The following is a 26,804-nucleotide window of genomic DNA, read 5'->3' as shown; positions in this document are numbered from 1 at the left end:
TTGAACACCTTATTCTGTTTTAGTGGCCCTTTACACGAGAAAAGAAAATCTCTGCACGAATATAACACATGATAGAGTGTCCCTATAACCAGCCTTTCCAAATGACAAACTGATTACGATTTATAACAAATTGCTACTATGAAAAGTTATTCCGTTATTATACTTCCTCTATGTACGTCCGTATGCTGCACAAGCTGGCATGTTTGAAAATATAAGTGAGATGAAATAAAAATGCTATTACCAACAATAAAGAACGACAACGCAGACAGAGCAGCTCATAGATTTATTTGCTTTATTTTGAGTGTACCAGAAGGACGGATGCGCGGGGAAAGGGATACACAGACTAACGTAAGTGGCTTCAACTTTTTGACGTCATGCGGTCTTCTTGTTCTCAGTCAAACCTCCTTGAGGTGGTCACCAAGAAGAGGCTCGTACACTTCCATAGACAAGAACCAGTTCCATCCTCGCGGAATCCCCGCAAACTCCGTTCGCGTGCAGCTCTTTACTCCAACTTACCTTTGGAGATTGCCTGCGATAGGCCCCGCCCCCTACAGCTTTCCTTCTCCATCCGGTGTGTCCACCCCCCCTCTGACACAACTTCCTGTTTCGGGCTGTTAGGTCACGGAGGGAGGGAGAGAACGAGTTGCTGCTTGTGTGAGGAGGGACCAGGCCACCGTAGAAGGAAAGCAGCAGGACTGTTGGTGGGCAATCTCAGGTATGAGTTTGAGATGGTAGAATGGATTGGGGGCAGGGGAGACATTTTAGACCGAGGAGAGCAGAAGAGAGAATGACGGTAGACCATGGGAAGGGGAGACGCCCCCCCCCCCCCCCCCGAATGTGTTGCTTGGCCTGGGAGAGTAGCCGAATGCGTGTGTGACTTAGTATTTGAGGCACTTACTGGTTCAGGTTTGACAGTTGGGATGAGGGGCGTGGGGAGAGTGGCTGTAGAGTCCCATTTGTGGATTTCTACATGTGAGGAGTGGCCTAGTGGTTAGCGTGGTGGACTTTGGTCCTGGGGAACTGGGTTCGATTCCCACTGCAGGCACAGGCAGCTCCTTGTGACTCTGGGCAAGTCACTTAACCCTCCATTGCCCCAGGTACAAATAAGTACCTGTATATAATATGTAAACCCCACAGAAAGGCAGCATATCAAGTCCCAGTTCCCTTTCCCTATTTCAGATTCTACATGGAATGTTGCTACTAGTGGAGATTCTACATGGAATGTTAATGTTGCTATTCCACTAGCAACATTCCATGTAGACACCTGCCCTTGCAGCCTGCCGCAGGCTTCTGTTTCTGTGAGTCTGGTCAGACTCACAGAAACAGAAGCCTGTGTGGCTGCAAGGGCAGGCTTCTACATGGAATGTTGCTAGTGGAGGAGTGGTTAGAGTGGGTTAGAGTGGTGGACTTTGGTCCTGGGGAACTGGGTTTGATTCCCACTGCAGGCACAGGCAGCTCCTTGTGACTCTGGGCAAGTCACTTAACCCTCCATTGCCCCAGGTACATATAATATATAATATGTAAACCCCATAGAAAGGCAGCAGCATATCAAGTCCCAGTTCCCTTTCCCTATTTCAGTTTCTACATGGAATGTTGCTACTAGTGGAGATTCTAGATGGAATGTTGCTACTATTTGAGATTCTACATGGAATGTTAATGTTGCTATTCCACTCTTCTGCTCAACGATTCTTACTGTGGCCCTGCCATATGATCTTCATCCTACCACACCACATTGTACTTGTTCACACCGGAATCGGTAAATGCCATTCCAGTACCATGTAAGCCACATATATGAATGGATCCTAAGGAGCTTAGCCAAGATTGGGTGGCAGAGCCGGTGGCGGGATGCGGGGATAGTGCTGGGCAGACTTATACGGTCTGTGCCAGAGCCGGTGGTGGGAGGAGGGGCTGGTGGTTGGGAGGCGGGGATAGTGCTGGGCAGACTTACACAGTCTGTGCCCTGAAGAGGACAGGTACAAATCAAGGTAAGGTATACACAAAAGTAGCACATATGAGTTTATCTTGTTGGGCAGACTGGATGGACCATGCAGGTCTTTTTCTGCCGTCATCTACTATGTTACATTGAGCCTGCAAAGAGGTGGGAAAATGTGGGTTACAAATGTAACAAATAAATATGGGAGAGTATCTCTGAGAATGAATAATTATGCAGTATAACAATGTTTCCCAAGTGCGGTCCTTGAGTACCCCTTGCCAGTCAGGCTTTCAGAATATCTGCAATGAATATGCTTGAAAGAGATTTGCATATAATGGAGGCAGTGTATGAAAATCAAGTTCATGCATATTCATTGTGGATATCCAGAAAACCTGACTGGCAAGGGGGTACTCCAGGACTGGACTTGGGAAACACTGCAATAGAGCAGAATGAAGCACCATCAGTCATGTCTTTTCCCGGTGGTTGGGAGGCAGGGGTGGTGGTTGGGAGGTGAGGATAGTGCTGGGCAGACTTATACGGTCTGTGCCAGAGCCGGTGGTGGGCAGCGGGACTGGTGGTTCGGAGGCAGGGATAGTGCTGGGCAGACTTATACGGTCTGTGCCAGAGCTGGTGGTTGGGAGGAGGGGCTGGTGGTTGGGAGGCGGGGATAGAGCTGGGCAGACTATACGGTCTGTGCCCTGAAGAGCACAGGTACAAATCAAAGTAGGGTATACACAAAAAGTAGCAAATATGAGTTATCTTGTTGGGCAGACTGGATGGACCGTGCAGGTTTTTTTCTGCCGTCATCTACTATATGTATATTATGTCTTTCTCTTTTCTATGTCTCAAGCTCTTGCCGCTCATTTTAATATAGAAAATATTTTAACTGATATTTGCAGACCAGGATTGTGTCCTAGAAGATGTTTCTTGATATTAGGTTGGGATTTCTCGTCTTCATGGGTGAAATATTCAGTTTCTTGTAGTAAACTTGTGCAGTTGTACTTTATAAACCTGACATGGCTATGTTTCACCAAATAGGCTACATCAAGGGATTACCAAACACTAACAAAGGGTAAATCAAAGCTTTCCCTTGCTAGTAATTGCACGTCCAAGAGTGGAGGAGTGGCCTAGTGGTTAGGGTGGTGGACTTTGGTCCTGGGGAACTGAGGAACTGAGTTCGATTCCCGGCACAGGCAGCTCCTTGTGACTCTGGGCAAGTCACTTAACCCTCCATTGCCCATGTAAGCCGCATTGAGCCTGCCATGAGTGGGAAAGCGCAGGGTACAAATGTAACAAAAATAAAATAGATACTATTGGAGATTCTACATGGAATGTTGCTACTATTGGAGATTCTACATGGAATGTTACTATTCCACTAGCAACATTCCATGTAGAAGGCTGCGCAGGCTTCTGTTTCTGTGAGTCTGATTTCTGTTTCTGTGTGTGCAGGACGTCAGACTCACAGAAGCAGAAGCCTGCGCGGCCACATTGGTGATCTGCAAGGGCCGACCTCTACATGGAATGTTACTAGTGGAATAGCAACATTCCATGTAGAATCTCAAATAGTAGCAACAGTGGAGGAGTGGCCTAGTGGTTAGGGTGGTGGGCTTTGGTCCTGGGGAACTGAGGAACTGAGTTCGATTCCCACTTCAGGCACAGGCAGCTCCTTGTGACTCTGGGCAAGTCACTTAACCCTCCATTGCCCCATGTAAGCCGCATTGAGCCTGCCATGAGTAGGAAAGCGCGGGGTACAAATGTAACAAAAATAAAATAGATACTACTGGAGATTCTACATGGAATGTTGCTACTATTGGAGATTCTACATGGAATGTTGCTATTCCACTAGCAACATTCCATGTAGAAGGCTGCGCAGGCTTCTGTTTCTGTGAGTCTGATTTCTGTTTCTGTGTGTCTGATGTCCTGCACGTACGTGCAGGACGTCAGACTCACAGAAGCAGAAGCCTGCGCGGCCACATTGGTGATCTGCAAGGGCCGACCTCTACATGGAATGTTACTAGTGGAATAGCAACATTCCATGTAGAATCTCAAATAGTAGCAACAGTGGAGGAGTGGCCTAGTGGTTAGGGTGGTGGACTTTGGTCCTGGGGAACTGAGTTTGATTCCCACTTCAGGCACAGGCAGCTCCTTGTGACTCTGGGCAAGTCACTTAACCCTCCATTGCCCCATGTAAGCCGCATTGAGCCTGCCATGAGTGGGAAAGCGCAGGGCACAAATGTAACAAAAATAAAATAGATACTATTGGAGATTCTACATGGAATGTTGCTACTATTGGAGATTCTACATGGAATGTTGCTATTCCACTAGCAACATTCCATGTAGAAGGCTGCGCAGGCTTCTGTTTCTGTGTGTCTGATTTCTGTTTCTATGTGTCTGATGTCCTGCACGTACGTGCAGGACGTCAGACTCACAGAAGCAGAAGCCTGCGCGGCCACATTGGTGATCTGCAAGGGCCGACTTCTACATGGAATGTTGCTAGTGGAATAGCAACATTCCATGTAGAATCTCAAATAGTAGCAACAGTGGAGGAGTGGCCTAGTGGTTAGGGTGGTGGACTTTGGTCCTGAGGAACTGAGTTTGATTCCCACCTCAGGCACAGGCAGCTCCTTGTGACTCTGGGCAAGTCACTTAACCCTCTATTGCCCCATGTAAGCCACATTGAGCCTGCCATGAGTGGGAAAGCGCAGGGCACAAATGTAACAAAAATAAAATAGATACTATTGGAGATTCTACATGGAATGTTGCTACTATTGGAGATTCTACATGGAATGTTGCTATTCCACTAGCAACATTCCATGTAGAAGGCTGCGCAGGCTTCTGTTTCTGTGTGTCTGATTTCTGTTTCTGTGTGTCTGATGTCCTGCACGTACGTGCAGGACGTCAGACTCACAGAAGCAGAAGCCTGCGCGGCCACATTGGTGATCTGCAAGGGCCGACTTCTACATGGAATGTTGCTAGTGGAATAGCAACATTCCATGTAGAATCTCAAATAGTAGCAACAGTGGAGGAGTGGCCTAGTGGTTAGGGTGGTGGACTTTGGTCCTGGGGAACTGAGTTTGATTCCCACCTCAGGCACAGGCAGCTCCTTGTGACTCTGGGCAAGTCACTTAACCCTCTATTGCCCCATGTAAGCCACATTGAGCCTGCCATGAGTGGGAAAGCGCAGGGTACAAATGTAACAAAAATAAAATAGATTCTATTGGAGATTCTACATGGAATGTTGTTACTATTTGAGATTCTACATGGAATGTTGCTACTATTGGAGATTCTACATGGAATGTTGCTATTCCACTAGCAACATTCCATGTAGAAGGCTGCGCAGGCTTCTGTTTCTGTGAGTCTGACGTCCTGCATGTACGTGCAGGACGTCAGACTCACAGAAGCAGAAGCCTGCGCGGCCACATTGGTGATCTGCAAGGGCCGACTTCTACATGGAATGTTGCTAGTGGAATAGCAACATTCCATGTAGAATCTCAAATAGTAGCAACAGTGGAGGAGTGGCCTAGTGGTTAGGGTGGTGGACTTTGGTCCTGGGGAACTGAGTTTGATTCCCACTTCAGGCACAGGCAGCTCCTTGTGACTCTGGGCAAGTCACTTAACCCTCTATTGCCCCATGTAAGCCACATTGAGCCTGCCATGAGTGGGAAAGCGCGGGGTACAAATGTAACTAAAATAAAATAATAAACAGCAGCTCCTGAAAAGCAACAAATGTAGGGACAGTGTCACTGCTCCTCACTTCACTTCCCCAACTGTATCCTGAAAGATGTGTCTTGATATTAGGTTGGGATTTGTGGTCTTTATGGGTGAAAAAGCCAGTTACTTATAGTAAAACTTGTAAAAACATGTTTAGTAACAGATGGTGTCCTGATAGAAGCTCAAAAGTTTCTACGTTACTGAGATCATCTAGGGTATAGCATAAGTAAATATTTAAGACCTGACACATACTTGTTTTTTTTTTTTGTTTCTTACAGTTTGTGAAAATGCCTAAAAAAAAGACTGGTGCGCGGAAGAAAGCTGAACATCGCAGGGAACGTGAAAAGCAGCTAAGAGCATCAAGAGGGCATGTAGATTTGGCTAAACATCCTTGCAATGCATCAATGGTAAGTGCGTGCCCACTTAACTAGGCTTGCATTGCGATTAAAATTTGTAATCACGAGATTAGAGGTATGTTGTAATCGCAATGAAAGCTATGTTGGCTTCATTACAAATTTTATTTGAAATGCAGCCCTATAAAAACAAAAAGTAATGAAAAGATAAATACAAATTGAAAAATTACAAATTAAAGAATCTAAAACAGCTTGTAAAATAGCTATAAACAGCCTTACAGTTTTCACAGCCTACTTCAGAAAAGCAAACCTAAAAATAACTGGACGTTATTACAGTACAGTCTCGATTATCTGACATAAATGGGACCGATCCGTTGTTGGATAAAATGGAAAACAATGATAACCCTGCAAACAATGCATAAACAAAGGCATAGAGTTCCTGGTTTAAAAAAAATTGTTTATTAACAACACTTTAGCAGGGTTCCGTGTCCAAAACAAATTGTCTCGGGTGTGAAACTTCCCTTTGGAGTCCGTTGGAAAATGGAAAGAGAAGCCAGGTTGATACAGTGACCTCACCCGGAGGGGGGGAGGGGGTCTGTCGGATGTTCTGGAAAGTTGGATAATTGAGACTGCACTGAATTTAATAAACCCAGCTGTGAAATACTGGATTCACTTTTATGGAATGTCGTCACTTTCCCTCCCCTTCCGACTCCCAACCCCTCCTTCCATCTCCCCAAACCACATCAGCACCCATCTTCCCTTTTTTTCCCCACCAGTAAGAGGAACCAAGCAAGTAGCATTACCTGCTACCTCTGTTTGAAATCAGAATCTTATTGGGCCCTGTAGTCTCGCCCCATGTGGTTCTGACTTTATGAGGAAGCTGACAGAGCACGCAACAGTGTGACAGGTAAAGAGCACTGTTTGATGACTCACCTTGCTGATGGGAGGCCATGTTGAGAGGCCAGGGGAGCAGGGGTTAGAGAGAGCAAAACGAGTGCAGGCAGATGGATTTTCATGGTAAACCTGAAGATCTGTCAGGACACGCTGTGGATTGCACAAGCATATGGCTGGGGTGTTCTAGGACTGATCCTGCCTAAACTCTGGGAGATGGACAAGCTGCCTTTTTTTCAGGCCTTTTCAGCCCTGTTTTTAATTGATTTTACACTGTTTTGATGAGAGAAGAGAGTAGTTTCAATGTGATATTCATGGTCTTCTTGGTAGTCCAATATCACATATATGGATAGTCATACAGACGCATAGTTACTAAGCTGAGTAAAATATCGCTTTTTATTGCAGCTTAATTTACAACAGTACCACATGTTGGTGGTTCCTGTGGTAAATAAAGAACATAACCTGCAAGCTGCATTATTCTGCTCCCAGGAGGGTGGAGTTTAAAATGTGCTGAATGGACCCCCTCGTCCCCTCTCCTGCTTCTAGAGGTTTCACTGGTATCTAGCAGCTGGGGTAGGTGCTATCCCCGGTCATTCCTTCCCCATTAGGCTCCAGGTTCAGAATGGTACCGGTTGATCCCTTGTGATATTACCCATAGGGATCCAGCTGACAAATAAGGGCCACATGGCACATTTTAAACTTTGGACACTTGGTGATGATTGCAATGTTAGCATTTCAGTGCTACTGGGAGATAAACTTCAAACTGGCCTTATTTTTCCATGAATAACCAACACAGCTTGTGAAGTTTCATGCAGTCTTAGTTAGTTATTTTAGGTGCATAATGAGGTGCTTTGCATTTTGTATATTGGTATTATGTAATGTGTGTTACGGTAAATTAATAATGCACAATTTTGCCCATTTGCAAGCTTTAAAATATAAAACGTCTGCTTATTCTTTTAATGTGTTAATAACTAAACCCTCCCTGTAATCTCCTGCACAGATCAGTCTCCATGTAGACAGGCCTAGTGACCTACATTCAGGTCATAGTCACATCAACTTATAATTTACATGAAAATGATAAACTTTTACATACCTTTTGAAGCTGCTTGATTTTATTTACATCTGCTTAATATGATGTTTTGTGTTTTCATTTTTAGGAATGTGATAAATGCCAAAGGTAAGTTTTTTTTTGTTTGTTTTTTGTTTTTTTTTGGGGCGGGGGGGTTGTTTTGTAAAAAAAAAAAAACCCTGTATTTAAAGGTAGGGTGTTAGAAACATTCTGGAGAACTCTGGGAAGACAATTTCAAATAAAGGGGTATGAAATGGAAGAATTCTGGTAGCGTACCTAATGGGTTGGAAGGGTTAGTGGGTCTTATTTGATCTGTAACCTGATTAGTTTTCCTTTGAATGATTTATTGAATGCTTTGTATTGATTTTGTGTTATAATGTGGTGATATACAGTGAGGTTCTATAAATTGCATATTCTCCATTGATGAGCAGAATTGAGCTAATTAAAGGAGATGATGTCATCTAATGACACCAGGACAGAACTGTTCATATCTAGGGAAAATGTTCTGAGCATGCCTCGCTCTTTCCACCTGCAGCAGGCCTCTGTCTCCTCTGTTTTGTTTTTTTTTTTCCACTTTTCTGATCATACATACTAGATTGTTTGGAGAGAGTTCGTGTTTTGTGTTACCAGTGCTACCCTCATCTTTTTTTTCCTTTTTTTTTTTTTGAAGATAAGAAAAAATATAATCTTTCCCTTTTTAGGCTTTTTTTAAATCCTCTTTCACCACATAGGCATGGAGCAAGACAAACTAGGATTCTGTACCTGCTCCACCTGCAATAGGAGGATGGTGAACAACCACTATGAGATCTTTGTCATTTGCCTGGGTTCTGCTCAACAACAGCACAACAAGTGTAGAAGGATGTTTCCCAGGGCTGGGAAACGGTGCCTCTTCCATCTTCGCAAACATTGTGAAGCTGAGAAGTACATGTTAAGATGGAGAGTGTTCAGCACAGAAGCTGGTTGGCTTTGCTTAGTCCAGCAGGTCTTCCTTGATTATTGCCTCTGTCCCCTTATGCAGTGGCCAAGAGAACCCTGCCATGAGACAGGACATATTAACGTAGTAGATGATGGCAGGTAAAGACTTGTACGGTCCATCCAGTCTGCCCAACAAGATAAACTCATTACACGTGGTATGTGATAACTTCATGTGTATACCTGACCTTGATTTGTCCTTGCTATTTTCAGGGCACAGATGTAGAAGTCTGTCCAACACTGGCTTTGCTTCCCAATTACCAGTGTTGCCACCCAGTCTCCACTAAGCTTCTGTGGATCCATTCCTTCTAAACAGAATTCCTTTGAGTGGATTCCTTTGAGTTTATCCCATGCATTGTTGAATTCCATTACCATTTTCGTCTCCAACTCCTGCAGGAGGGCATTCCAAGTATCTTATCACATTATTCCTGAGTCTGCCCCCCTTCAACCTCAATTCAAGGAGAGCACAAAACCTTTTTTGAGTAGGCTTGTCTTGCCCAGGATGCATTAGCCATTGACTGGGATTGGTCTCTCTCTCTATGTATATCCTTCCATAACCCTAATAGCCAAAACTGTACAGAAATTTTAAAGAAGCCCAATCTGAGTGCAGTGATTCTCATAATGTTGCACTGGCCTCTACAAAACTAGTTTCCCTTATTTAATTTAATTTATAACCATATTTATAACCCACAAATTTCCAAAATGATTTTGCTCAATGTGGCTTACAAAAGTTACAATGAAAAATGTCAGGGAGAGTAGATGTGCGTTGAGGGCGGGAGCTGGTACTCTTTTAGCTCTATTGTTGGGTATTGTAGTTTGAGAAAACAATTTTTTGAAGAGGTAGGTTTTAAATGTTTGCAAAATATTAAGTACTGGTTCATGCTTCTCAGAGCTTCCTCTAGAGGTTGTCTGCTCAACCTCCACTCAGACTGTGGCTGTGATAGCATGGGATAACTGAGATCTTAACTGAGGAGTGGCCTAGTGGTTAGGGTGGTGGACTTTGGTCCTGGGGAACTGAGGAACTGAGTTCGATTCCCACTTCAGGCACAGGCAGCTCCTTGTGACTCTGGGCAAGTCACTTAACCCTCCATTGCCCCATGTAAGCCGCATTGAGCCTGCCATGAGTGGAAAAGCGCAGGGTACAAATGTAACAAAAAAAAAATTCTATCTAGTGTCAGAGCAACCATGAAGTTGTGAGTAACCTGTTTGTATGGCTGTTTCTGTAGACAGCAGGACTAATCACCCACACAATCCTGCCTGCTTCTGTGAGAATGAACATTGAGCTTTAAACTAAGGAGACCATTGGACTATTGTATATGGGAGTAGCCACACCTGCTTAGAACTTTTTATTAGTTGTCAGCTCCAGGAGAACTGTTCCATTCTGTTGTCATCAGATGTCACCCACTTCTGTATTCTGCTGTCTACGGAGAGCACCTGGTAAAACCATGCAGCTTATACTATATTGGATATAAATACATAAAGTAAATCTGTATGACCAGCACATTCTGTTTTCCTTTACTCAAATGCCAGTAGATTGCTAATTCTGTACCTCAGGGGAATGAGAGAGGGCAAAAGTGAGCGAGGAAAGCAGAGAGCATTCTGAGGCGATGACATTTAAAAAATGGTCAAGATCTGGAAAGATGGACAGAACAGAGAAGCACAATGAGATGCCCCATAGTTGCCAGTTTTAATATCATAGCACATTTTATTTTCAAATAAAACCATTCAACAGGGTAATTTGGGTTTTGTTTTTTTACTTTTTCTTCCCTTTAATCAAGGCGGCAGAAGAACAGAGCCTTTTGCTACTTTTGCAGTTCTGTACAAAAGTTACCTATTTGCGCACAGTGTGGTAAGTGGAAATTAAATTTTCATTTCTTATTTAGGAAATTTACATTTCAAGATTTTATCATAACAAGTCATTGGTTGCACCACTTTACTTGAAAAGGTTTGATTGGGTCCCAGGTTTGATATTTCACTGAATTCTAACAATCCTGGAGAGTGGTTACATTTGGTTGAATTTAGAAAGTAAGCTGACTATAGGAATCTGTGGAGATACCTACATTACATTTTATCTTTGCTGAAACTTTCACTATAAAATTGGTCTTCCTACATTTAAATAGCTTCCTTGAAATTCCCTGTGTCCCTGCCTGCACCTATGTTAGAAAAAAACACTCGAGTTTTTATGCTATGACTTTTGTTGTTGCTTGTTGATCAGTGTCACCAGGGCCGCTGAGAGGGAGGGACAGGGGGGATAAAATTCCCCGGGCCCCGGCCTCTGGGGGGTGCCCGGTGCCGCCGCCGCTGCAGTCCGGCCCACCCGCCCGCCCTCCGTTGCTCCCTGGCATGAACTTAAGCGCCTCACGTCACCTTCGAAAACGCAGCAAGCAGCAGCAGACCACTCCTTCCTTCTGTGTCCTGCCCTTGCCTGACGTAACCCGTGAGGGCGGGACACAGAAGGAAGGAGTGGTCTGCTGCTGTTTGCTGCGCTTTCGAAGGTGAGGCGCTTAAGGTCTATGCAGAGGGCCCGGGGGTGGAGAGAGGGCCCAGTGGCGGGTGGAGTGGGGCCCAGCGACCTCGGGTGGGTGGGGTGCGGCCTTGTCCCGGGCCTGGCCCAGTCTCTCGGTGGCCCTGAGTGTCACATAGGTGAAAGTAGTTATTGTGTGAGGGCTTTTGTGATTTTCTTCCAGTTATTGCTGCTCTTAGGGCTGGAACAGGGAATGCATGGTAGCAACTTAAGGATGTTTAAAGAAAGCACACTCAAAGATTTAAGCCAGGTGAAAGTAGTCATCTGTTTACACAGTAGGATAGAGGTTCCTAACCAGTGTGCTGTAAACATTTTGGCTGACTGCATAGGGAGGTCCACAATAGGTTGTGGCTGACAGCAGTCTTGCTGTTTTCATACCTTCCCTGCCGCAGTGCCTATGATCTGCTGCCATTCATGGAAGCTAGTAAGCAAAGTTCCATACTTAATGCTGCCGTTTCCTCTGCTGGCTTCCTTCTGAAGTCTGAACTGCATGTAGAGAGAGACTAGAGAATCATACAATTAATTTAAGAAGGAAACCAGCAGAGGAGGTGATAGCAGGTAAGAAGTGCTACTAATTGGTTTTGTGCAAGGTGCTCGTGACCTGGAGTGGCTACTGTTAGAAGCAGGATACTGGGCTAGATAGACCCATTGGTCTGAACCAGTATGGCTATTCTTATGTTCGTATGTGTCACTTAGCCTCCTGCCAGTAAGAGGAATTATCTAGGGGGTGAGAGGAAAGGGCAGATGGTTCTGATACCAGCACAGTGGAAAAATAATGCTAATATCAGGTGGGGTGGGTGGGGAGGAATGTCGGGGGCATGTGGGAGGAGGGAAGGTAATGGTGTGAACTTGTTGCTTGTGCTGTAAATTAAAAAAAAAGTTGGGAGCCACTGCTATGGAATATCATACCCTGAAAAGAGCTCTTGCTGGTATAATTTTGTACCAAAAACAGGACAGCATTCCTCAGATATATACTTGTGCCCTACTTCTTGTGGTTTAGGAAAGGATCAATGGCTTATAGATCATAAGCTTAATTTAAATCCCACCAAATGTGAAACGCTTCGGATAGCGAGGACATCAGCGCCTCCTCCGTTTGTTCCTAAGATAAATAATAATTTGATTGCTCTTAAGACTTTTATAACATCTCTGGGAGTAATCTTAGATCAACAACTGACCTTTTCCTCTTATATTTCAAAGATAATTCAGAGGTCAATTTACTATTTGAGGAGGATATTGTGGATTCAGGCTTCTTCATTAACATTTTCAAAGCAGAGTGGTGGTTTAAAATTTCCTTTATTCAGAGAAATAAATTGCTAGCAAAAAGAAAGTTCATGAGCCAGACTAATATTAACAATAAATTTATATTCCGCCATTCTCTAAGAAAACTGGGAATTCCCAGGAGATACAAACATTATGCAAAAGAAATGAAATCCTGCTTAACATACATATTCTAATCATAATTTAGAACAAACTCTCTAAAGAAATAGGTCTTAATTTGTTTATGAAACTGACCATAATTAACCTTAGACAACAGTGAATCTTTAATTGCCTTATCCAGACGAACTGCTTGATATGAAAAAAAAGTGTCCTATAATCTGATTCTTCTTAAATTCTTTAAAGGAGGGAAAGTGAAAAAACCCAATGTTCTAGTAACTGTAGATTTTTGCATAAAGACAAAATGATCCAAGAGATATAATGGAAGTAAAACATACATAGTTTTGTAACTAAAGCAGGAAAATTTGAACAATATCCTGGCCTGCACTGGAAACCAATAAAGTTTTTCATAATACGAAGAAACACGATCAGATCTTTTTAGTGAATAAATCAAACGTAATGCAACGTTTTGAATGGTGTGAAATTTCTTTAGTATTTGTTTTGGAGCTTCCAAGTAGGTTGTTACAGTAATCAAGTAAACTTAAGATCACTTCGTAAGTTGCATCAACAAAAATTGATCTTTGTATAAGACTATTGATTTGAACCTCTATGGATAGTTCATTATCTAACCAAACCCCCGATACCTTTATAAATGAAGAAGAGTATTATGATAAAGAAGACATTATATCAGTTTTCATCCATATCTGTGGAATGGCCAATTAACAAGAATTTTCTGAATTTAACTTAAGCTTATACATTTTCATCCACAATTCTAAAGTATTGAGAATACTTTGAAGTTCCTCTAAATGACATGAAATTGAAGAAGTAATAGTAACCATAACATATATAGTAAGTGACGGCAGATAAAGACCTATACAGTCCATCCAGTCTGCCCAACAAGATAAACTTATTTTACATGATATGCGATACTTTATATGTATACTCGAGTTTGATTTGTCCTTGCCATTCTCAGGGCACAGACCGTATAAGTCTGCCCAGCACTCTTCTTGTACTAAAAGTTCTGAAGCTAACGTCGAAGCCCCTTAAAATTTACACTGAAGACCGTAGAAGTCTGCCCAACACTGGTTTTGCTTCCTAATTACCAGCGTCGCCACCCAATCTCTGCTAAGATTCCATGGATCCATTCCTTCTAAACAGGATTCCTTTGTGTTTATCCCACGCATGTTTGTTTTCATCACCACCTCCTGCAGGAGGGCATTCCACGTATCCACCACCCTCTCCGTGAAAAAATACTTCCTGACATTACTCCTGAGTCTGCCTCCCTTCAACCTCAATTCATGTCCTCTAGTTCTACCACCTTCCCATCTCCAGAAAAGGTTTGTTTGCGGATTAATACCTTTCAAATATTTGAACGTCTGTATCATGTCACCCCTGTTTCTCCTTTCCTCCAAAGTATACATGTTCATGTTCAAGTCGGTAAGTCTCTCCTCATATGGTTTGCAACGTAAATCCCATACCATTTTCGTAATTTTTCTTTGCATCGCTTCCAGTCTTTTTACATCCTTAGCTAGGATGAACACAATACTCCAAGTGGGGCCTCACCAACGACTTGTAGAAGGGCATCAACACCTCCTTTTTTTTCTGCTAGTTATACCCCTCTCTATTCAGCCTAGCATCCTTCTGGCCGCGGCCATCGCCTTGTCACATTGTTTCTTCACCTTGAGATCCTCGGACACCAACACCCCAAGGTCTCTCTCCTGAGTCGAGCTTACTAATCTCTCCCCTCCTCTCTGGTATCTCTCGGGTTTCTGCACCCCAAGTGCATCACTCTACACTTTTTGGCATTAAATTTTAACTCAAGTCCAAACACGCAGCCTCCGTGGCTGCAATTATACTACTATTCTGCCAATGCACCCGATGCCACTTAGACCCACAAACGCTCCCACCCTCCCAAGGTGGAGAAAAAATGGCTTCAGTAATACCTTCCAGCCAGCCTGCATACACAGCTATTTGGCATGGGTTAGGTGTACCATCATTTTGCCTAAAAAAAAACTCCACACATTAGAGGTATTTGAGTGTATATTAAAGAGTCCCAGTGACAAATTGTGCATATAAAGCGGACACAGAATGCCAAAATTCAATCATACAGCTCAGGTGTCGCAGCCCCTCAGCACTTACCTGACACTCCACTCATCCTTGTCAATGTCTCCAGCGCTGTGCTGCCCAATACACCACTGAGTTGAGTCCAGTTCACCCACAGGGATTCCCCGTTTCGGCAGAAGCTGCCTCAGGGGTTCTACTCCTGCATCCCAATTTCTGAGTCGAAGACACGGCAGGTAACTGACCACAAACGCCGTTCCTCCTCTATATATATACTTAATGCTCCACCCCCTTTTTTTTTTTTTTAAATTTGTACCCCGCACTTTTTCCCACTCATGACAGGCGCAATGCGGCAGGCAATGGAGGGTTAAGTGACTTTGTGGTTGAATCCTCCAATCCCACGAACCCAGGGGTCCTGACGTCATTCTCATCATTAGCCGTTATTGAATGTCCCAACGAATTCAAACACCAAATTGCCATCCAAAAATCCAAAAAATAAAAAAGAACAAAAACAATTCTTCAGAACAGAACATGTAATTTCAAAAAAAGAGAATAAAAAAAAAAATTGTCAAAAAAACGCCGACCACTCCACCCGGATGTTCAACCCGTCCGGTTCCACTGATTCGAAGAAAAAAATCCAATTCTGCTCCATTTGTCTGAGGACCTGACTCTTATTGCCTCTCCTTAAAGATGGTTGAAGTTGCTTAATGACTATACATTGAAAACAATCAAATTGATGCTACTTCTCTTCACAATGCATCACCAAAGGCGCTTCTCACTTCAAATTTTTTAAACCTGAGCGATGCTCCATCAATCTGGTCTTCAAACTTCTAGACATCTGACCAACATAAAGTAAATCACACGGGCATCTGATCACATATACCACCCCCCATGGATTCACATGTCGCATTACTTTTCAACCTGCATCTTTTGCCCGATTTTTGGTGGATGAATGTATCTCCCCCCAGCATGATGTGGCATACAGAGCAATGGCCACATTTCTTATGGCTCCCCATCAAGTTCTGCAGCTTCCTAGGTGTCCACACATCACTCAAACAGCAAGAACCTACCTAACCCTTCACTACCCCAATTGCAAAGGTATAAAATGCCAAATCTTCACATGCCACCAGCCTCTCCTTTATAGGCACACAACTTTGGAACTCACTACCCAAAGACCTGAAACTCACAGAAAACTACCTACAATTCAGAAAAAACCTGAAAACACATCTTTTCAAGAAGTCTTTCCCAACTGGATCTGCCTAAACCCACAGCACCATACATCACGAAAAGTTCAGAAATGGAAAACAATAATATTAACTTCTCTCACAATATGCTAATATATCAACCTAAGCGTTTATTGTACTTCTGTATTATGTGCTAGACTTCTACATGGTCTGTTTGGTAAAGGACTGATCAGTAGAATCCTTAACTACTTCATAAAAATGTATCCTCCTAATGCCATCTTGTAATTCTGCCAACAATAGGAGGCACTGTTACTTGAAGGAAAGCCACATGTATCTGCATACAAGCAAAATTATAGTAATCGGAGTAGTATAGGAACTATCAAGATCTCACACATCTTTTGAAGGGTCTCAGAAGCTTGTGTACTGACGCACATTTTTGGTGTCGTCATTAAAAAGTATTTTTTTCTCCATGATCAATACAGCTGCCTGAGCTGCTTTCCATATGTAAGGAAGTGTGCTGTCTGATAATCTTGTATGTCACTGAGGAGAGGTTTTACTGCTCATGTTTAGCTTCTCGTTTAGAATTTTGGAAGCTCATAGACCACCTATCCTATATAATAAAAAGCACCTCCAGCATTCTGAAGCTGACTCCCTGACACTGTGGCAGTGTAGGTTTCGTAAGTCTGTAGTTCAGCGTTTCATTGGCTCTCACTGTCAACGAAGAACCAATCAGACAGAACGGAACTTGGAGGAGGGAAGTGGAGTGGATTGAATATCTAACAAACAATCATATACAGGGAGGTACGAACATCAGTGGAGGCAAGTGCACAGAACGGAAGGGAAGACAAACATTTAATCGCTTTGTCACACACAGACATCACACACACACACACAGACATCACACACGCACACACTCAATCACTCTGTGTATCTCTCTCTTACACTGTCTGTAAAACACACTGTCACTCTCAGTCTCTCACATGGGCAACTGTATGTTGCATTCTCATGAGTAAGGAGCTCTTCTGATGTGATTGTTAAACTGATTGAAGGGCCTGAACAAGAAAAACTTTTACCACATTGTAACACAGTTTACACAAAAAATATTGTATATAAAGAAATCTTACACATGTAAACAACAATTATATTCAGAATACAACCGTGGAAACATTAATGGCAGGAACTCATTACATTGCTAGCGCCCGTTTCATTGCGTTAAACGGGCCTTTTTTGATAGTGTTAAATAAGTAAAAATGTAACTAAAAATAGTGGTAACAAACTGCTAGAGTGGTTGTTCTGAACGAAATGCAATGTTTAAAATGACCAAAACTCTGGTTAATGATACTTTCTGTGTTTACTTCCCATGGCCTCATGGGCTGCAGGTTGCCCACCACTGGCCTAAAGGAATGTTCCCTTTTTTGCACTTAAAGGTTGACTGTACAGATTTATTTATTTATTGGGATTTATTAACCGCTTTTATGAAGAGATTCACCTAAGGCAGTGTACAGCAGGTACAGTTTAACATCAAACTTACAATTTTGTTAACAGCATAACAATAGTAAAATAACCAAATATAAACTTAAATACAATAAATGAGGTAAACTTGAAAACAACAAATTGAAGCCTAATAATAGGACTACCATGAAACCGGGTGCAAAATATATTTTTATTTTTGTTACATTTCTACTCTGCACTTTCCCACTCATGACAGGCTTAATGCGGCTTGCATGGGGCAATGGAGGGTTAAGTGACTTGCCCAGAGTCACAAGGAGCTGCCTGTGCCTGAGGTGGGAATCAAACTCAGTTCCTCAGTTCCCCAGGACCAAAGTCCATCACCCTAACCACTAGGCCACTCCTAGTTTTAATAGCACTGAAATTCAAATAGCAGAGATCTAATACAGATGTTTGCCCTGGCTTACATTAGCTTACGAAAGCACTTTGTTTACAACATGAGAGGTGAGGAGAAATGGAGATACTGTCAGACCTTGCGTGTCACGGACCACTTTCAAACCTGCATAGTAGGTAGATAGATGTGTGGAATTACAGGCGTTCTTTGCTGAAAAATTGTTTTCTTTGCACATAAAATTCAGTTACTTAGTTATGTGCAAGTGCAGAATATTTTCCTATTGGTATTAAGAGATAAACCATGTAGGATCAGTTTCTTTTTTGTCTTGTTGCCTTTAAGAGTGTGTTCAGTGTTAGTAAGCTTTTTCATGTGTTGTCTTGTAAAGAATATTGAATCTCTCTTTTTTTTTTTTTTTTTTTAACATTTCTAACTGGCTTTAAGTGGCCAGGTTTTCCGTTGGGGTGGTAATGAGATGCCAAGTGCCTTTTGTGCAGAGGCCTTTCCATAAAACTAGTAAAGCACTGCCATGTAGAAGCTGTTTGGGTCTGAACGGTATGTTTTTTTTTATTTTTTAGCCACTTTCTCTGCTTTGATGCCAATATTTTATTTTTTGTAATGGGGCCGAGCATTGGAATTTGCAGTCTTCCCATGGTGGTTTGGTTCTCATGATATGTGCTCCTTGGTTTTCAGGTAAGACGAAGTGCATGATGAAATCCTCCGACTGCGTCATTAAGCATGCTGGTGTGTACAGCACGGGCCTTGCCATGGTGGTAAGTACATAGAATTGGAATAGCCATTTCCCTGGGCCAGATTCTGAAAAGGCTCCATGCTTTGACTGAGGAGCCCACAAGCTCTAGTGGAAGCGTGTCCAAGTTCATTCTTGGAGGGCTGCAAGCAGACCAGGTTTTCATCCCTAATGACTATGCGTAACCTACTATTTTGGGTATCTCAATTTCAATATAGTTACAACTGTTTCTATACATGAATCACAAGTAACTATGTAATCCAATAATACATTCTTTATTTATTACAAGCTTCATAATATATATATATTTTTTGTTACATTTGTACCCTGCGCTTTCCCACTCATGGCAGGCTCAATGCGGCTTACATGGGGCAATGGAGGGTTAAGTGACTTGCCCAGAGTGACAAGGAGCTGCCTGTGCCTGAAGTGGGAATCAAACTCAGGTCCTCAGTTCCCCAGGACCAAAGTCCACCACCCTTTTAAAACCTTAACACATTTATTCATCATTCATCCCTGCTAATTTAAAAAACATTCAACTCGCTCAAAATACACACAGTTAAGCTTCATACTTTTTCCAATAATTTATCTCTAGCTTCCTTCCGTATATAGATAAATCACATTTATCAATATCAAGGGTACTATACCCAATATTTCTTCCCTATACTAAACTTTTCTCAAATAATCTAAAGAGTATCACTCAAGTTTTAATCTCTAAATTTATTTATTTTTTTTATTTTTGTTACATTTGTACCCCGCGCTTTCCCACTCATGGCAGGCTCAATGCGGCTTACATGGGTCAATGGAGGGTTAAGTGACTTGCCCAGAATCACAAGGAGCTGTCTGTGCCTGAAGTGGGAATCGAACGCAGTTCCCCAGGACCAAAGTCCACCACTAGGCCACTCCTCCACTGTTGCTACTATTTGAGATTCTACATGGAATGTTGCTATTTCACTAGCAACATTCCATGTAGAAGTCGGCCCTTGCAGATCACCAATGTGGCCGCGCAGGCTTCTACATGGAATGTTGCTAGTGGAATAGCAACATTCCATGTAGCATCTCCAATAGTAGCAACATTCCATGTAGAATCTCCAATAGTATCTATTTTATTTTTGTTACATTTGTACCCTGCGCTTTCCCACTCATGGCAGGCTCAATGCGGCTTACATGGGGCAATGGAGGGTTAAGTGACTTGCCCAGAGTCACAAAGAGCTGCCTGTGCCTGAAGTGGGAATCAACAGTCCACCACCCTAACCACTAGGCCACTCCTCCACTCCACATGTTATCTTATTAACACTTGAGTCTAAATGACTTCCCCCTTGAAACATTGTCTTGGATTTTCCCCTTAAAACAGTCCAAAATCCGTTAAAGAGGTACTAACTAAATATTGCTCTGCTTATTCTCAGTTATGGAGTTATACAAATTCCAAATCCATTCCAAACGTTTACCAGCTGCTTCTTTCTCACAATGTCTGTATGCTTCAATCCATTCATATGTTCTTTACTGTACCCTTGATATTGATAAATGTAATTGTTATCTATATAAGAAAGGAGGTTGGAGATAAATGGAAAAAGTATGAAGCTTAACTGTGTGTGTTATGAGCGAGCTGAGTAAATGTTTTTTAAATTAGTAGGGATGAATGATGAATAAATGCGTTAAGGTTTTAAAAGAATTTACGAAGCTTGTAATGAATAAATAATATGTTATTGGATTACATAGTTCCTTATGATTCATGTAATGAATATACATGAGAGATCTGCACTCAGATATAGTGGGCATACAAATCTTTCTCATTCAGATTCATCAGGGGTATCCTGAAAACCTGGCCTGTTTCAGCCCTTGAACTGAACTTATTTTTTTATTTTTGTTACATTTGTACCCTGCGCTTTCCCACTCATGGCAGGCTCAATGCGGCTTACATGGGGCAATGGAGGGTTAAGTGACTTGCTCAGAGTCACAAGGAGCTGCCTGTGCCTGAACTTGGATAAGCCTGCTTTAGTGGACCATGGAGCTGTAGCAGCATTAGAGACACTCTGCCTGGAAAATAGGAAGTGAAATAATTTTTTCTGTGCAGACAAGTAATAGCTTTATTAAACCAGCATAAAGTTTTTTTTGTGTGTTAAATTTGTTTGGTGTTCCAGAGATAATGATATACCTGAAATTTGGAGCCATGTGTTCCTGTTTTAGACATGGATCCTTTTTTTTTTTTTTTTAAATGTTGATCAAACAAAGGGTATTCAGTCTACAAAGAATCCAGGCTTATAAGTTCTCTGTCCTAAAGCTCTGGTTGTGATAACCTCTCAGTCATATGATCTATATTAACAAACATGAAAGCATTTTGTATAAGTGCTTGATATGAGTTTCTTCTTGTCTGGTGTCTGAATTGCTAGGACTTGGGAATCACTTTAACAAGCTTAAATCATGACATCTTTTGAGACTTGGGGTCCAAGAAAACACAAGGGCATACGGTCTGCAAGCTCCAAGATGGAAAACAAACGAAGCAGATCGCAAAAATAAAACAGTAATTTATTATTAAAACCTGAAGTTATATATACATAAATAGCCCGACACAGGCCGTGTTTTGCCCGACAGGGCTGCTTCAGGGGCTCTTTTGGCATCTCTGATAGAGCTGTTTTTCTAAATTAATTAATCAAGGTGATCTCCTATGTATGAAATTTTAGTTCATCTCAGCACATATCCAATATTATCAATTAAACTTGTGAGTAAAGGATTGTTGTATAGCCCCTGAAGCAGCCCTGTCGGGCGAAACACGGCCTGTGTCGGGCTATTTATGTATATATAACTTCAGGTTTTAATAATAAATTACTGTTTTATTTTTGCGATCTGCTTCGTTTGTTTTCCATCTTTTGAGACTTGAGCCCAAGAATATAAAGCACAATGACCAATGGAGTGGAGGAGTGGCCTAGTGGTTAGGGTGGTGGACTTTGGTCCTGGGGAACTGGGTTCGATTCCCACTGCAGGCACAGGCAGCTCCTTGTGACTCTGGGCAAGTCACTTAACCCTCCATTGCCCCATGTAAGCCTCATTGAGTCTGCCATGAGTGGGAAAGCGCAGGGTACAAATGTAACAAAAATAAAATAGATACTATTGGAGATTCTACATGGAATGTTGCTATTCCACTAGCAACATTCTATGTAGAAGCCTGTGCGGCCACATTGGTGATCTGCAAGGGCTGACTTCTACGTGGAATGTTGCTACTACTGGAGATTCTACGTGGAATGTTGCTACCATTGGAGATTCTACATGGAATGTTGCTATTCCACTAGCAACATTCCATGTAGAAGGCTGCGCAGGCTTCTGTTTCTGTGAGTCTGACGTCCTGCACGTACGTGCAGGACGTCAGACTCACAGAAGCAGAAGCCTGCGCGGCCACATTGGTGATCTGCAAGGGCCGACTTCTAGTGGAATAGCAACATTCCATGTAGAATCTCCAATAGTAGCAACAGTGGAGGAGTGGCCTAGTGGTTAGGGTGGTGGACTGTTGATTCCCACTTCAGGCACAGGCAGCTCCTTGTGACTCTGGGCAAGTCACTTAACCCTCCATTGCCCCATGTAAGCCGCATTGAGCCTGCCATGAGTGGGAAAGCGCGGGGTACAAATAAAAAAAAAAGTATATTCCTGTAACCTGTTAATATTATGTTTTATTTATCAAACACCAAAGATCTAATGAAATGGAAGACTATAATTATAAATACTACATTAATTGAGCCCGAGCAAAAGCAACTGTATAGTTGCATTTTGCTAATATTTTAATATTTATATTTTATCTTATGTTGGAGTATACAACTACTATAGGTGTTTTGTTTAGGCTCGTTTAACGTGGTTTTATTTATCAGCATATATTTATTTTATTTATTTATTTTAAAATCTTATATATCACTTAATCAACTAAGTGATTTACAAATGAACATACATAATAATGTTTTATAAAACGTAACGTGCAAACAATCATTTATATACAAAATCACAGGTCAGTTCATATTATAATCAAAGGACGTAATATTCCAGAATCTCAATAAAATGCAGCCACAAACAACTGTGTTTTAAGAAGTTTCTTAAATGTCATCATATTACTACAAATCCATAAGTGTCCTGTAAGAGTGTTCCATAGTTGTGTACCTGCAACAATAAAGGAAGAAGTTCTAGTGTCCACATAATGTGTCTGCATTCTTCATTTCACTAGACTAGGAGAGAGATTCATGCACCAATCTGCAGCCACACAGAAGGCACTGTCGCATGAAAATAATAGCAGTCCAAATACAGCAAAGTATGATTTTTGTTTGAATGTTTAAAAAAACGTTTAATTTTTATAGGCTTTGTTAATGTTCAGTGTGATAGTTTGTAAGAGCTAATTTTGTAACCAGTTTTCAGTGGTGGCTTTCAAAATGGCCGTTGTGTTTCCTAGAGATTTCTGTATCTCCAGATGCTGCTAAAGTTTGTTAAACCATTAAAGTAGATTTGTAATGAGACTTTTGTATTGGTTTAACAAATCTTTTAAATTGTAAGATTGAGGTTACTGATATCTCTTTCTTGGCGTCATCTCTAACCATACTATTTCCTTATAACACATTTTATTTATAAACCCTTTTAGTTCAGACATGAGGACCTCAGAATATGTAGGAAGAAGGATAGGAGATGTGTTAGAGAAGCTCAGATACCTCAGAGGTGTAAGTATGTCCAAGGAGCTAGTGTTCAGTGGAAATTGAACTTCTAGAGCAAGGGGGAGATATGTTTATGGCCCAAGGGACGAAAGTACAGATGGGCCATAGCTTCCCAATCCATGTGCCAAGAGAGAGAGAAAGTGATAGCACATGGTCTGGAGAGCTAAGCTTCTGTGGCCTGAGGGATGATAGAGGAGAAGCAGCACAGCCTGGTGAGATGAACTCCAAGACTGATGAGTTGAGGGGTGGGGTGGAGCGAGTCATCAAGAGGAGGCGGACAGGGAAAGATCAGTCCCAAAAGAAGACAATATAGCAGAGGCAATGGGAACTGGGCAGAGAAGGAAAGATAGAAGGTAAAGGGATCAATGAAGTAGAAGAGAAGAAGAAATGGGTGTATGGGGCAAATGGAAGAAATGAAAGGGTGGACAAGGTATGAGAATGTGAGAGTGATGGGAGAGCAAGAACAGAGAGAAAGGGAGGTAAGAGTGAGACAGAAAAATAATGGAGAGTTGGTTTGAGGAACGATGGGTAAGGGAGGGACAGATGGCAGATAAGTGGTAAATTTCCAAAGAATTTTTTAAAATCATATTCTGTCATTTTAAATTTGCTGTACAAATTTTTTGTGATGGTGATTACTACACACAAATTTTGGTCTAAAATATTCTCCCATTACCAGTAGATAGGAGATGGAAGTCCCCATCCAGTTGTTCAAGCTTCTGCCCACCTGCAAATGTATAGAATCTTCAGCTCCTCATGATCTCTTCTCCTGTACTTCCTCTAAACACCTGCTGACCTCTCTTCATTTGGCATACTGTTCCTATCTTTGCTTTCTTTCACCATTGCCAACAGCAGATTCCATGCTTTCTAACTTGTGCACCGTATGCATGGAACAGCCTTCTGGAGTTAGTGTGTCATGCCCCATCTCTGGCCATAATCAGGTCCTGTGTTTAAATCTTAATTCTCCTTATAGTAGCCATATTGAATTTAAGTGTTTTTTATAATACTGGTAAATGTGACGCTTTCCCAAGGGTAAAGGGCACTCTGTACTAGGGCTTGGCCCCTAACTCACTCTCAAAATCACTGGGGAAAAGGCTTGACCTTTATGGTTTAGTTCTATGCATAGAATTCTGAGTTCCAGCAATCAGGCTGGACTCCTTCAGTAGTCCTTTGTACAGTTTTCTCTCTTAGCTTCTGAAATGGCAAGCAAAGTCAATAAATTGGTGAATCTGTGTTTTCTTCTTGTCTTTTGTGGGTTCCTTCTGCTCCCTTTTGGATTTTGGTGCTGACTGGGCAAACTGGAAAGGTTAATCCCAGCTAATAAGGATTTCCTTCAATATCGAAGGTTGAGTTCTTGATCTGTACTTTCCAGTACTTACTTCTTCTGTTGTACTTTGTGAGTAGCTCCTGTGCAGTCTGATCTGGGTGAGCAGCAAACCAGCTTTCTCTCTCCTCTGTGTGGCATTGGCTGTATATCCATGCCTTCTCCAGATTTCTGCCTTGTTGGCAGTCTTGTAGACTGAGAGTCAAGGGTGACTGAGCTGGTTCCAGAAACTTCTCCCACCCCTGTCCTCTTCCAGGTCCTAACCCACCTCAATCCTTTTTACTGTAGCCAGGAGGTGCATAAAACGTTTCTTCCATTTCAAAAGAGAAATCAGTCATCAGCCCCTTGAAATAGAGGTTAATCTTTTAGCAAACGCCAAGGACCAAGATTGCCACTTCAAAATGGAGGACTAAGAGAATAAAAAGTTCCTTCTTTCTCTCAAAACTTCAACTCATAAATCCACACATACCACACACATTGGGAGTCTCTTGTTGATATGAAAGCAGGAGTAAATTATTGCAGAGCCTCCCAGGAGAGGTTGGTATGACAAGGATAGTACATCCTGCTAGTCTACATTGCATAGTATGACCTTTCTACTAGGCCACCGTCCTTGGTAAGGATACCAATGGGTCCTTACATAAATGTCATGTTTTTGTGTATCTCGGAGCGAGGACTATCTTGTGAGGCTATTATGCAAGTCTAGTAGTATTACAGAAATAAGTAGCAATAATGGATTTTGTGGACAGCTATTGGGATGTTAGGGTGGATACAAAGAAGCTGGCCCAGCAGATATCATGGTTGTGCAATAAATACCATGGGAACAGCTCATGGATGAGATCTCACCTGGAGTCTTAGGTCTGGTTTTTCAGGCACATATTTGGTAGGGCTGTCTGAGTAGAGATGATCCACAGGATGGCTCTCTGGTATAGTCGGAAAGGGGGGGATATGATAGACCTTTATATATACTAAGAGTATAAATAATATACAAGAGAAGTGTCTCTTGTGGTGGGGTGGGGCTTTTTTCTTTTCTTGGTAAAGATATTCTAGAGCAGTGCTTAACAATGTTTTTGTGGTGCTGACCCCACCCCATGATTGCAGCAAAATAAAATTGTGTGACCTAATGGTTAGTGCAGTAGCCTGAGAACCAGAAGAACTGGGTTCACTGCCCACTGTAGCTCCTTGTGACTGGCCAAGTTACTTAACCCTCCATTGCCCCAGGTACAAAATAAGTACCTGCATATCAATATATATAAATGGCGAGTGTCGTACTCACTCGCAAATGCACAGTACAGACCCTCTCTGCCCCGCCCCCGCGTCTATACGTGATGACGAGGGCGGAACAGAGAGGGTCTCTACTGCGCATTTGCGAGGGACACCGCCGTCGCTAACGCTCCCCCCACCTGGAGTCGCCGCCGCCACCCACCTTCCACCCGGTTGGGCTCGCTCCGCTATTGAAACAGCGAGGGCACGCAGCACACAGCTCTCCTGAGCTGCCGTTGGCCTTCCTTCTTCTTCTCTGCCTGTGTCCCGCCCTTGACGACGTTACGTCACACGAGGGCGGGACACAGAGAAGAAGGAAGGCCACGGCAGCTCAGCAGTAGAGCTGTGTGCTGCGTGCCCTGCCCTCGCTGTTTCAATAGCGGAGCGAGGGCCCGACCGGGTGGAAGGTGGGTGGCGACGGCTCAGGGGGGGGACGAACAGGGAGGGGGGGGCGGCAGCGGCGGCGAACTGGGCGGCGGGGTGGGGGGGGGGCTTTCAATCCCCCCTCCTATACTAGCCCGTTTTTACGGGCTGAACGGCTAGTAATATATAAACTGCTTTGGTTGTAACCACAGAAAGGTGGTATATCAAATCCCATCCCCTCTTTCCCCTTTCCCGGAGGTGCAGAATAATGATGCACCTATGGAGAGGCCATCTAGGTCTTGACCCCAAACATGCACTTTGAGGTATATTTTCAAAGCACTTCGCCTTCCAAAGTTCCATAGGTTTCTAAAGAACTTTAGATGGCTAAGTGCTTTGAAAATATGCCTCTTTGACTCCATTTGGGGGTCCTGACCCCAGTTGGGGAAGCTCTGTTCTTGAACAGTTATAAATGAAACTGGATGGGGCTAAATCTAGAACAGACAAAAAGGGTGAAAAATGCA

The 26,804-nt window shown here is 42.6% G+C and overlaps 1 protein-coding gene across 1 annotated transcript in view; it reads left to right on the top strand.

Annotated features, from left to right (window-relative positions):
- Window positions 1-581: 581 nt before the first annotated feature.
- Window positions 582-26,804, top strand: part of LOC115462234 (zinc finger protein 330-like) — a 62,972-nt gene continuing 36,749 nt past the window's right edge. The window contains exons 1-5 of the mRNA XM_030192244.1: window positions 582-715; window positions 5,923-6,051; window positions 8,046-8,065; window positions 10,708-10,778; window positions 18,606-18,685. Coding sequence (XP_030048104.1) covers window positions 5,932-6,051; window positions 8,046-8,065; window positions 10,708-10,778; window positions 18,606-18,685 — 291 coding nt within the window. The 5' untranslated portion in view covers window positions 582-715; window positions 5,923-5,931. The remainder of the gene's footprint in view (window positions 716-5,922; window positions 6,052-8,045; window positions 8,066-10,707; window positions 10,779-18,605; window positions 18,686-26,804) is intronic.

The sequence above is a fragment of the Microcaecilia unicolor genome, chromosome 2 (assembly GCF_901765095.1).
Source record: "Microcaecilia unicolor chromosome 2, aMicUni1.1, whole genome shotgun sequence".
Taxonomy (NCBI): Eukaryota; Metazoa; Chordata; class Amphibia; order Gymnophiona; family Siphonopidae; genus Microcaecilia; species Microcaecilia unicolor.
The sequence above is the reverse complement of the archived record's forward strand: the minus strand, read 5'-3'. Positions and strand labels throughout refer to the sequence as shown.